This window comes from Plasmodium cynomolgi, chromosome 8 (assembly GCF_000321355.1).
Source record: "Plasmodium cynomolgi strain B DNA, chromosome 8, whole genome shotgun sequence".
NCBI classification, from domain to species: domain Eukaryota; phylum Apicomplexa; class Aconoidasida; order Haemosporida; family Plasmodiidae; genus Plasmodium; species Plasmodium cynomolgi.
The window spans coordinates 970299-981563 of NC_020401.1; the positions used below are offsets into that span (position 1 = coordinate 970299).

Genomic DNA, 11265 nt, shown 5'->3' on the forward strand with positions numbered 1-11265 from the left:
TGTGCGAACGGTGCGTCCTGTGCGAACGCTGCTTACACAGTTTACACCCGTCTATACATAACCCCCCCCTGCCGCGCACACCTGCTGCACCAACGAAGAAATCAGCGAGCATGGCCAAGAACGAAGGGAAAGAAGACAATGATATTTTCAAAATTCACAAATGGTCAGGTGTGGCTGCCTGGTCTTGGGACATCAGCGTAGATAACTGTGCCATTTGCAGAAACCACATAATGGACTTATGCATCGAATGTCAAGCAAAGTTAAACGAAAATGATGGAAACGATAAGGACAAAAAACTGGACAAGGACAGCTGTACGATAGCGTGGGGTGTGTGCAATCATGCCTTTCACCTTCACTGCATATCCAGATGGATTAAGGCTAGACAAGTGTGTCCCCTGGATAACACCCCTTGGGAGTTTCAAAAGGCATCGAATTGAAGTGAATTGGCAATTCTGCTGCGTTTGTCTACTTTGATCCCGTGCATCTATACATGGCACATTCTTAAAATTATTTGCCTTGTGTCCAGGGGCGCGCCTGGCCCGACCCAACCTGCGCATCTGTTAGCGCGCACATGTGTTGATATGCGCATGAATATGCACACGTATGTACATTGTTACCCTTTTTTTCCGAAACGTTCGCCTTGCGCCTGCTTCTTTTTTCTGTACACCCTAGCATGCGTTAAAAAAAAAAAAAAAAAAAAAAAACTTTTTCCTATGCCCCTAATTAAAAAAATGTGGAAGTTAAACAACCCGCGGGGTGTAAAAAGTGGCGGGGGGGGGAACAGCTAACGGCGGCGAGGACACTGGACCCGCTCACACGGCTGACGCGGTTAATGCGGCTAATGCGGCTAATGTGGCTAGCGTAACACACACTGAAACAAAACCGGCACGCGCACGCGTGGACGTATGGACGTGGGTGCACGCTATGCAGCGCCGCGAAACGGTTTAACAAACAAAAAAAAGAAGCGAGGGTTCGTCCGCAGGGGGGTGCCAAGGATGATTCGGCGCGCCCCAAAGGGGAAGAAAAAGGAGAGGAAAAAAAAAGAAAAAAAAATATTCACAATGTCCCTTTTGATGTCGCACATGGAGTGGGCCCATTTCGCGCCTCAGCGATGGTTCCAAAGTGGCACACACACATGTGCCATACATACACGTGGTATACATACACGTGCCATACACACACGTGCCATGCACACACGTGGCGCCGGCGAGCTCAAAATTTCCGCCTGGGCTTGGCGAGCTCAAAATTTCCGCCTGGGCTTGGCCGAGCTCAAAATTTCCGCCTGGGCTTGGCCGAGCCCGGCTCGTCCTTGGCGAGCGGAATCTTAATTTTGTAAATGGCCTTCTGCACGAGGCCCCAGAAGGCCTCCTTGGCCTCGACGGCGAAGGCGAAGCCCTTGTGCGAAAAGACATGCGAGCTATTCTTGCTGTCAATGTAGGCAAGCTTCTTAACTTCGTATTTGCGGAGACCTTCAAATTTCCCTAGCTTCAGTTGCTCCAGCACAATTTGTTCCATAGTGGGTTTTTTCATAAACTGGTAAGTCATAAAGAGAATCAACGGTAGGAGAGAAACGTAAAGAGAGACCAGCAGCGACAGGTAGTAGTTTCCTGAGGAGTGTGCCTTTTCAAATGTACCATGTAATTCATCAGCTCCTATGATATCTAAAAAGAGTTTCGTGTTACTCACAATGAACCAGAAAAAAAACGTGGCGATAATTTCTATCCATAGTACGATGTGAGAAATAACGAACCATGTGTTGGTTAAAAGGACGACTACTGCATTGACTGCTATGATGTGGTGAGTATATAGAATTTGCGAAAATGTATGGAAATCGATATCTACATTGTGGTGGTCTTTGATTATTGAGTCATCCTGACCAGTAGCAAAGTGGAGCATAATGATGGTTTCTACTGTGGCTAGCCAAATAGCAAACAACAAATAAACGAACAGGTAATGAGTTCCGTAGGATCTGTACTTCTCCGGTTTGGATCGTTTACCAATCCAGGACTTCATCTTATTTGTTGATTTTTGAAAGTAGGGAATGAATCTAAAGGGGATTAGACAAAAATGGAAAAAGTTTTTGTAAACCCGTTTTATTTTTTCTGTGTAGAATTCGATTTTCTTATTGGAGTAAAGGGGCCATAAGGTGGATGGAGAGGTCTCGTATAGGAGTGGATTTTTCAAGAGTATGCGATGAGGGAGCTGCTTATCCAAGGCAACAAAAAAGATAACCGGGAGAGAAGTAAACGCAATGTTAATGATTTGCTTGGTCCAGGGGTTCCACGCATCTATGGCACTGTAACCTGTCCAGAAATTCAGAACCATCGAGCAGAGACAAAAACTTACATTTCGAAAAATGCAAAAATAAACTAAAAAGGAATTCCTCCTCAGAGATTCCCTTCCATGAACAAAGAGTAATTTTTTTAAGTACTTAAATTCGCTTATGGTAAAATCTGATGACCTGGCTGCTTGTAACCCCTCCTTGCCAGCTATTCCGACGCCTACATTGGCCATTAGAATCATGCCCACATCATTCGCCCCGTCTCCAATTGCTAAGGAGGTACCTCTGGGATTGAAGGCCGAATTTTCTTTCACCAAAAGGGACTTTTGCTTTGGAGTGACTCTACAAGCAATGAGTGTAGATGCACTCCTAGCTAGGGTGTAAAATTTTATTTTTAAAATTTTGCTCTTCATAATTTCGTCTAATGCTTCTCCCGTGATGGTTATGGAAAACTGGGAGTAGTGGACCTTGTCCCTGTCGTTGTCCTTCTCATGGCCCGTCTCCTTCTCCTTCTCCTTCCCCTTTTCCTTCCCCTTCTCCTTCTCATTGCCCCTCCCCTTTTCCTTCCCCTTCTCCTTCTCATTGCCCCTCCCCTTTTCCTTCCCCTTCTCCTTCCCCTTCCCCTTCTCCACATCGTTCCAGTTGTGAGCAAACGATTCACTGGACTCAAGAAACGAGTTGAAGATTTTCTCCTGCTTGGCCAGTTCTGGTAACGAATTTTCGTTCTTCAAATTGAACATATTAGAAGACGAGATGACGCTTTTCTTTATGGACCCGTAAAAATTTGTTTTCATAAAATTCAAAATCGTTTCTGATCGGAGATCTAAGTTCAAGTTTTCCCAGTTCACGCTATTCCACCACTTGGTTCCATGGTCCACATTTAGCAAGTTCGCTGCGTTGGTGTTTTTCTCATGAATGCTCATTTGTTCTAACAAGACAGTCGGGTCCGTTTCGGTGAACACTGCATTGTAGGTCTCTTTATTTAATATGTTAATTGAGTGCCCGATGTTTATGGCCGTCTCTAGCTTATCTCCCGTGAGTACACAGATGGTCATTCCAGCGTCTCGTAAGTCTTGTATCACCTGTGGAACGTCATCCTGTAATTTGTCATCAATCCCGGTGCACCCAATAATAATCAAATTATTTTCTGCTTCGTCGTAGAACTTCCCCAAAGATCCTTCATCGTCTTTTTTCATCTCCGATCTTTTTCTCGCTTCCACATGATGGTGATATATTTTGGTAAATTCTTCTTCCGTTATATGTTTATATCCCAACACGAGGGTTCTCAATCCAGATGTAGCAAATGCATTCAGCTGATACATCACGTGGTCTACTATGTGTTCCTGGTTCTTTGCTGCTAACTTCAACACACTGGTGTCTGCTCCCTTGACTAGCATGTAAATTTCTTTCTTCTCATTTTTTACAATTAAGGACATGCGTTTCCTCACATTGTCAAATGCGAACACGTCCAGTATTTCGTAGGCCAGTATGGGGACAACCACCCGCTTGTTTTTGGTAGCCTCCCTTTTGGTGGCTTCCTTCGGGCTGGCTCTGCTCCCCGAGAAGATGTTCTTGATCGGGATGGACATGTGGAGGTTGCTGGCGCCCTCCTCTACGTGACTCCCCCGGTTGGCACTCCCCTGGTTGGCACTCCCCTGGTTGTCGCTTCCCTGATTGCCGCCCCCCTTCTCAGTGGCATCATTCAGCTTGGACTCTCTCCTCCTCTCCATGGGAGAGTTCACCTCCGGGAAGCACGCATCAAAATTGTCTTCATAGTAACCCTTCTTCTGCAGAAAATCGTTGTACGCCTTCTCCCCCAGGATGAACCTCTGCGCGAATGTGGAGGTCAGCTCAATTTCTATCGTCGTCAGGTTGGGTCTATTCACGAATTCGCAGCCCAGGTAGAGCGCCGTGCTGATCAGTGCCAGCTCGTCCGGCGAGCTGGCGTCGTACTGCGGCTGCGGCTGCGTGAGGTACGTGTAGTTGATCATGGTTTCCCGGTCGAATATCTTGGTCTTCTCCGGGTTGCCTTCGCCGGACGGCGCACGGGAGGGGGCACGGGAAGCGACTCCTGCGGCGGACCCGGCAGCCCCGGCAGCTCCGGCTGAGGGTCCCGCCGTGGCTCCTGCCGAATCCGCAGCACTTTCAGCTGCCTCGTTTGCCGCTCCCCCTACCTCGTCCATCTCGTCGATGTCAACATTCCTTATCATCGCGCTGTGGCAGAGACTGAGGACGAGCAGGAGGAAGTGCACCTGGTCCTCCACGTCGTTCCTAATGCTGTATATCTTGTTGACGAAGAGAATTCTGTTGAAGAAAACAAACTCGTTTTCGCCCCTTTGGAAATCATCCTCCGTGTATACGTCCGCGGCCGCGTGCTCGCTGGTGAGGCTGTTCCTGTGCATGAGGCTCTTTTTCTGCTTATGTGGGTTGACGGAGGTCTTGGACCACGTGAGGGGGGGCAGTTCGCACGACTCCCCGCTGCCGTGCTCCGAGCTGATGCTTGGGTTGGCACTGTCCCTGGTGGGCAGGTCCTCCCCGTAACGTTTGTCCCCCCCGCCGCCTATCCCGCCTATGCCGCTTTCCCCGCCTACCCCGCTTATCCGGCTCCCCCCACTTCCTGCGCTGCCCAGGGAAAAGGGGTCCGAGCAGTCCTGACTGCTCCCCCCGCGCCTCCTCATGATGTTCTCCTTAATGTTGCTAAAATCGTAAAAGCCATAGATGCCCTTGTTCCCCAGCCCGATGTTCTGCAGCTGCATGATATTCTGCGTCAGGGTGCCTGTCTTGTCGGAATAAATATGCGTGACGTTCCCCATTTCTTCAAGTAGCTGTCCAGCTTTGCTCAAAGCATGCCTGCCACTCTTTGCACTGTACATATCGTTATCCCAGTTGATTAAATATCCTTGTAAAAGTCGAACGACCTCCCAAATTAAGAGTAGATCTACTGGTATGAAGGACCCAAAGAGAAGAATCATGGATCCAATGGTAATAAAAAACGTTTTGAGACTATCTGCCTGATGACCTAAATTTAAGTACCATAAATTGTAACCTTTTCTCCTCATCCATAAAACACCAGCTATGGCAACAATGAAAGAAATTAACACCTGACATATGATGAGAACGATAACATGGTTCCCATAAACGAATTCTAATCTAGACCATTTCTGCCTTGACTTGGTAGAAGCATTCTTCATCAATTTGGTTCTATTTCCTGTATTGATAACAAGTCCATATATCCATTTCGTATTTACAAGGGATGTTCCTCTAAGGACTACATTATCTATAGTGACCTGAACAGCTGTTCGTTCTGTACAGAGATGATCACTACTGATGTGACTTCTAATGAAGGAATTATTTCCCTCTTTGTCATTCCATCCAGGGGTGACAACTCCTTCCTTATTATTTTCACCCCTATGATCATAATTATTATTATTTTTTTTTCTTTTTTCTGTTGTTCTCCTTTTTGTTCCCCAAACTTGATCCTCCCCAGAAGAAAAAATTCCTCCTTTATAGGCATCATAAAAATGTACTACTTCTCCTCCATCTTTTTTATATTGAAGGGGAGGCAAAAGAATATGGCCCTTGTAATCAAAAATATTGTCATTCGGACTTTCGCTTATTAATTCTGTTTGGCAATAACCAGCATGTTTATCATCTTGAAAATATTTTACAACATCGGGAAGACAATACTTTTGTTTCACATTGGACTCTCCATCGACATTTTTTGTTTCAATATTTACAATACCTTTTTTGTTAGATGAATTTAGTATAATTAAATCAGCAGGGAAATACTCATAGGAAAATATTTTCACTACATCTCCATCTCTTACATCTGCCCATTTTTTCTCCTTCAAAATGCCTTCATGAAAAACCATCGTCTTTTTACTATTTTCTTCATTATCTGATTTATGTCTTTGTAGATCTTCAAAAAATTCTTTGATCATAGCAACAACGATAATGAATACTAGTGGGATTAGGTAGGTGGGCATTCCCTTCGAGTCAGTAATTTCGGGGATGAGTTGCAACATGGAGATGGAAAGGAAGTACAGATTTCCCAAACGTAGAAATTGAAAAAATACGATTAGTGGGAGGAAGCTATATACTTTATATTTTGCCGTTCTTATTTCATTTCTGTGTTTTTTCCCAAATATTAAGTCTATGTTGAGATCTTCTTCCTTCAGCTTTTCTTGAGCTTTCTTTATGTACAGCTCATGGTTTTCCTTGCTAACTTCAAAATTGGAGATTAGGTATATTCTGTTTTCGTTGCTCTTCCCCTTAATTTTGGTGGACACCCACTCCAGGAGGTTCATTGCCTGCTTGCGCCACATGGCTCCCTCGGCGGTGCGCCTCCTTCTAGCTTCGTATTTCCAACTGCGTCCCTACTGCGTCCTTCCTTCTAACTTCGTATTTCCAACTGCGTCCCTACTGCGTCCTTCCTTCTAACTTCGTATTTCCAACTGCGTCCTTCCTACTGCTCAAACGAGTGCATGCCCCTTCTCCCCCCCTTTTTTTTTTTCGCTCCTCAATACTGAAGATGCACAAAGGTGGAAGCGAATCGGGTGTGGAGACTCAGCTTGGCGTAGCATGTGCCATGTACTGATGGGGGGTGGAGAATCAGGGGGGAGCCACGTCCAACGGTGCGCTGGTCGGGACAGGTCTTCTCACTTTGGCGTAAAAAAAAGTTTAAAAGATGTTCAAATGGTGGAGCGGTTAAGCAGGTCAGCGGTTCAGCAGGTCAGCGGTCAGCGGTCAGCGGTGGCGTGGTTATGCGATTACGCCGTACACCGTCACACCGTTACGCCGCTACGTGGCGGGGAGGGAGCTACGGCGACCAAGTTCCCCCACGCTGCACGCTACGGAGCGCCCCTTTTTCTCCTCCGCTCGTCACATCCTGTGCTAAACGAACACAAGAGGGTGCAGACTCCACCCAGGGAGGAGGCACAAAATTGGCGGGTGTCACGAGTGGGGGGTGGCAGCGGGGTGTGCTAACGTGGGGAATTCTCAAACGGGTTGCGATCAAACGGGTTGCGGTCAAACGGGGCGTGATCAAACGGGGAGTTTTCAAATGGGGCGCACTGAAGTGGTGTGCTTAGCTGCTGCGCAACAAACGTAACAAAGCGGGGCGTCCTCCGGCGGCGTAAAAAATAAGGTCAAAAAGAATAGCGTTCTAGAGGTGCCTCGACAATTGAAGTTGGCGGTATGAACGCAGGGGTGAGGCGTCGCGGAAGTTAGGACGTCCGCGTGTGCGAAGGTGAGCGTACTTGCGTAAGCATGCGTGTAGTCGTGTATGCATATGTAAGCACGTACGTTAGCACACCGCCGCGCGGGTGGGACACAGGGAATGAATAATGGGGCGAATAGTGGGGTGACGCGCAGATGGAGTGACGGATGGGGTGACGCGCAGATGGAGTGAAGGATGGAATGACGCGCAGATGGAGTGAAGAATGGGGTGACGGATGGGGTGAGCGATGGCTTGAATAATAGCGCGCAGGTGACTAAAAAAATGGAACAGACTCAACGGGAAAATAAAATGTGTTGAGGGGGAATTTCTCGCTAGAAATGTATCAACGTTTCCAGCACACGTGGCACATAGGGCATGTCGGTCTGTGCGTCCGTTGCCCCAAATGAATCGAGTGGGCCAACTTCCAACTCGCAAAGTGCCGTACTCAAATAAACGAAGCTGCACGCTCCTCACGCTGGGATTATTGTACAGAGTAGGCTAAACGGTGAACGGACACCTATGCCTTGGCAGGGTGAGGGGAAAAACAAGCACACAATTGCAAAGGGACATGCGTGTATACCTCCCCCCCTAGTTGCATACATGTAACAAATGCGCAAAGAAAAAAAAAAAGAAAAAAATTAAAATAAATAAAAAAAAATTAAAATAAAATAAAATAATAAAATGTGGGGCAGGGGACATTTGGTTATGCTCAGAATGCAGTCCCCCTTTTCGCGGTTACGCGTGCGTGCAGAGATTAACCGGGAAAAAAAAAAAAAAAACTACAATGGTATACAAGTCGTGACAAACCCGTTTGGTTATCTAGCCTTACCCTTCCACCACTCCAAAAGAAAAAATCAACCGTTTATGAGGAAAAATATCCCCGAGTGGTTATAGAAAAAAAGAAAAATATAATCTTTCATGTAAAATTACATCACCGCTGGGAAGAATCCAAACCGAGCGAAGCTTCTGCAAAAGTTAGCCAAGCAAATACGCTAGGCTCCCATTGAGGCGAAACGGAAATTAAAAAGAAGAAGCAACAAAAAGCGTTGTATCGTATCACTTCGCTTCTTCCCATCACTTCGCATTGCATTTCGTCGCGGCAGAGCGAAGGCGTGGGGAAGACCTCATAACGGAAACGAGGCATCCGTGTTGTACCAGTTGACAAAAAACGGAAAATCGAAACTCTGGCAGGAGAGCGAGTTGGAAGTGGACTCAGCCCTACCTCCTCCCCCCCTTTCTTTATTTGTAATTCCTTCCAAACCGATTATACAAATGCGCAAATTCAGGGCAGTCATTTTGTTCCTTGTTATTTACCTTTCGTTTTATCTGACCCGTTCATACAATGGTACGTATCCCAAGAGAAGAGGAGGCGCCCACTCATTTGTACCCGCGTGGGTCATAGTCTGTCTCTCCAAACGTAGAGAGCGTCTTTGTAAAGTTCCCTACATGGAGGGATTGTTGCAGGGAGGGGGATTCCTTGTTGATACCTCTCCCCCCTCCGATCGACTTATCCGTATGAGTTACCTCGTTCGCCTCAATATGCACGTTTCCCTCTCTGAGACAAAAACCGCTTCACCGTTTTTCTTGGCGATGCGTATAAATTGTCCCTTTTTTTTTTTTTACCCCACCCACGTGTAGACAACTTGGACGATATCGTAATTGTGGACAAGTCGGAGGAAGCCAACCGTGGAGAGGAGGACCGGATGAAAAATGCTGGAGGTAAGCACACTGAGGGGGAGTTCCTCCCTACGCGGTGCGCAGCGTCTATTCTGCGTGTTCTGCTTGCCGTGCTGGACCGTTCCGCGTGACAGCAATATTTTGCCTACGCTTCTGACCCACTGTGCATGTCGTTTCCCTCCTTAGGCGCAGAGGCAGAGACGGGGGCAGCGACCGAGGCAGAGACCGAGGCAGACCCATTGAGTGACCCGCGACAGTGGATACACTCCTGGGCAGGTGACAACGAAAACCTGTTTTACCTCAAAATCGGAATTTTCCTGTGCCTATTAATAATTACAATCGTGAACGGAGTGGTAGGCCGAAAGACGAACAGAACGATCGCCCTCTACTGGCTGAGATCATGCAAAGATATTTTTCTTCAAAATTTTGCCAAGTTGGGAAATGAAAAATCTTTTTTATTTGAAAAATCTTATGACAAATTTGAGTTTTATTGCACAGGTAGAAAAAATTGCAACTATTATTTTGTTAATTTAAATTTATGCAAGAGGCAATGTTTGTGGAGGTATTTCATGTTGAATCATTTTGTAAAGGATAAAGATACCATGAGTGTAGCTATTCACTTCGAAAAACTGGACAAGGGAATTCTGTGCATATTTAAAAAGCATCAGAAGAAGTATATCGATTGTCGTTTCCCTAGTTTGAACAAGTACACAAAATTATTGACAAAAAAGGAATTAAAGCAAAGTTACGATATCAAAGGGGACTCGAATGAAATCATGGATCTTGTCATAAATGGAAAAATATTAAATTTTTTAAATACTTATGATAGGTACATAAATTATATGTGCATCACCGACATAGCGTTGTTTGAGTCGGAGGACAGGGTAGGTGGGGAGAGGGAAGAGGAGAAGGGGGAGAAGCACTCGACTGGGCAGACTGGGGAGAAGCACTCGACTGGGCAGACTGATCAACGTAGCAACAGAGGAGGGAAACACAAGTTCTGCTTCCTCAATTTTGTCATCCCTAAAAACGTGGAAGATCTACGCACGCTGGTCAGCTTTTCCATCTACATGATCGACGCTTGCTACTGCATCGAGTTATCGGAAAAGGTCAGAGACCACGTAAGGAAGCTTCGAAGCATTGTGGAGAAGGAAGACTTGAGGAAGAAACAGCAACTGAAGGAATTACAGGAACGGAGAAAAGCTCAAAAATTGCAGGAGGAGAAGGAGAAAGTTGAAAAGATGTCCGCCGAGCAGCAGAGGAAGTACGAGGAAAAGAAGCAGAAGAAGAGTTTGAAGAAAATGAAGAAAATTAAAATTATAAAAATGTGATTTTTTTCGTCCACCCTGGTTTATTCAACACAATTCGGCGCCACGCAGTTTGGCGCCACGTAGTTTGGCGTCACGCAGTTTGGTACCACGCAGTTTGGTACCACGCAGTTTGGTGTCACGCAGTTTGGTGTCACGCAGTTTGGTGTCACGCAGTTTGGTGTCACGCAGTTTGGTGTCACGCAGTTTGGTGCCACGCAGTTTGGTGTCACGCAGTTTGGTGTCACGCAGTTTGGTGCCACGTAATTTGGTGTAGCTTAGTTTAAGTTATCACTTTTTTGCCTTCTATTTGCCCTTTTTTGCCCTTTTTTTCCCTCTATTTGCCCTTTTTTCGCCTTTTTTCGCCTTTTTTTTGTCCCCGCTTCTGCACCATTTGTTTGTTTTGTCCCCCTTCGCGTGTGCGCATGGCGGCAAAGAGACCTGCGCCCGCCGCCCCCAACGGCGCATAGCCATTTCGTTTTTCCAACCCACGCCACAGCGAGGACGACTGAACTTCTCTTCGCTCACACCTTTGTCACACCGTGAAGCGTTTTATTATTTAAGTTTTTTTCCTTTTCAAATTTTGGTGGCCTCCGTTCGCAGCGTTCCGCACAGAGGTGCACAAAAAAAGTTAAATTCCGCAACGGTGGGAGGGAATTGCACAGGGCAATGGCGTCGTAGGTGATGCAGGCAACGTAGGTAATGCAGGCAACCCAGGCGGCGTAGACAACGCAGACAACGTAGGCAACGTAGGTAATGCAGACAACGCAGACAACGCAGAC

The 11265-nt window shown here is 46.4% G+C and overlaps 3 protein-coding genes across 3 annotated transcripts; 2 read left to right on the forward strand and 1 right to left on the reverse strand.

Annotated features, from left to right (window-relative positions):
* Positions 1 to 98: 98 nt before the first annotated feature.
* On the forward strand, positions 99 to 437 carry PCYB_083070 (RING-box protein HRT1; the record flags this gene model as incomplete). The annotated part of the gene is made up of 1 exon (XM_004222045.1): positions 99 to 437. The coding sequence occupies exon 1, from the start codon at positions 111 to 113 to the stop codon at positions 435 to 437; it is 327 nt and encodes a 108-aa protein (XP_004222093.1). The 5' UTR covers positions 99 to 110.
* Positions 438 to 1269: 832 nt separating this feature from the next.
* Positions 1270 to 6588, reverse strand: PCYB_083080 (potential phospholipid-transporting ATPase; the record flags this gene model as incomplete). The annotated part of the gene is made up of 2 exons (XM_004222046.1): positions 1270 to 5382; positions 5407 to 6588. The coding sequence occupies 2 exons, from the start codon at positions 6586 to 6588 to the stop codon at positions 1270 to 1272; spliced, it is 5295 nt and encodes a 1764-aa protein (XP_004222094.1).
* A 2549-nt stretch (positions 6589 to 9137) lies between these two features.
* PCYB_083090 (hypothetical protein) lies at positions 9138 to 10226 on the forward strand (the record flags this gene model as incomplete). Its single annotated transcript, XM_004222047.1, has 2 exons — positions 9138 to 9218; positions 9363 to 10226. Coding segments are annotated over exons 1-2 (879 nt in total), but the record flags the coding sequence as incomplete, so codon positions are not given.
* Positions 10227 to 11265: the final 1039 nt, after the last annotated feature.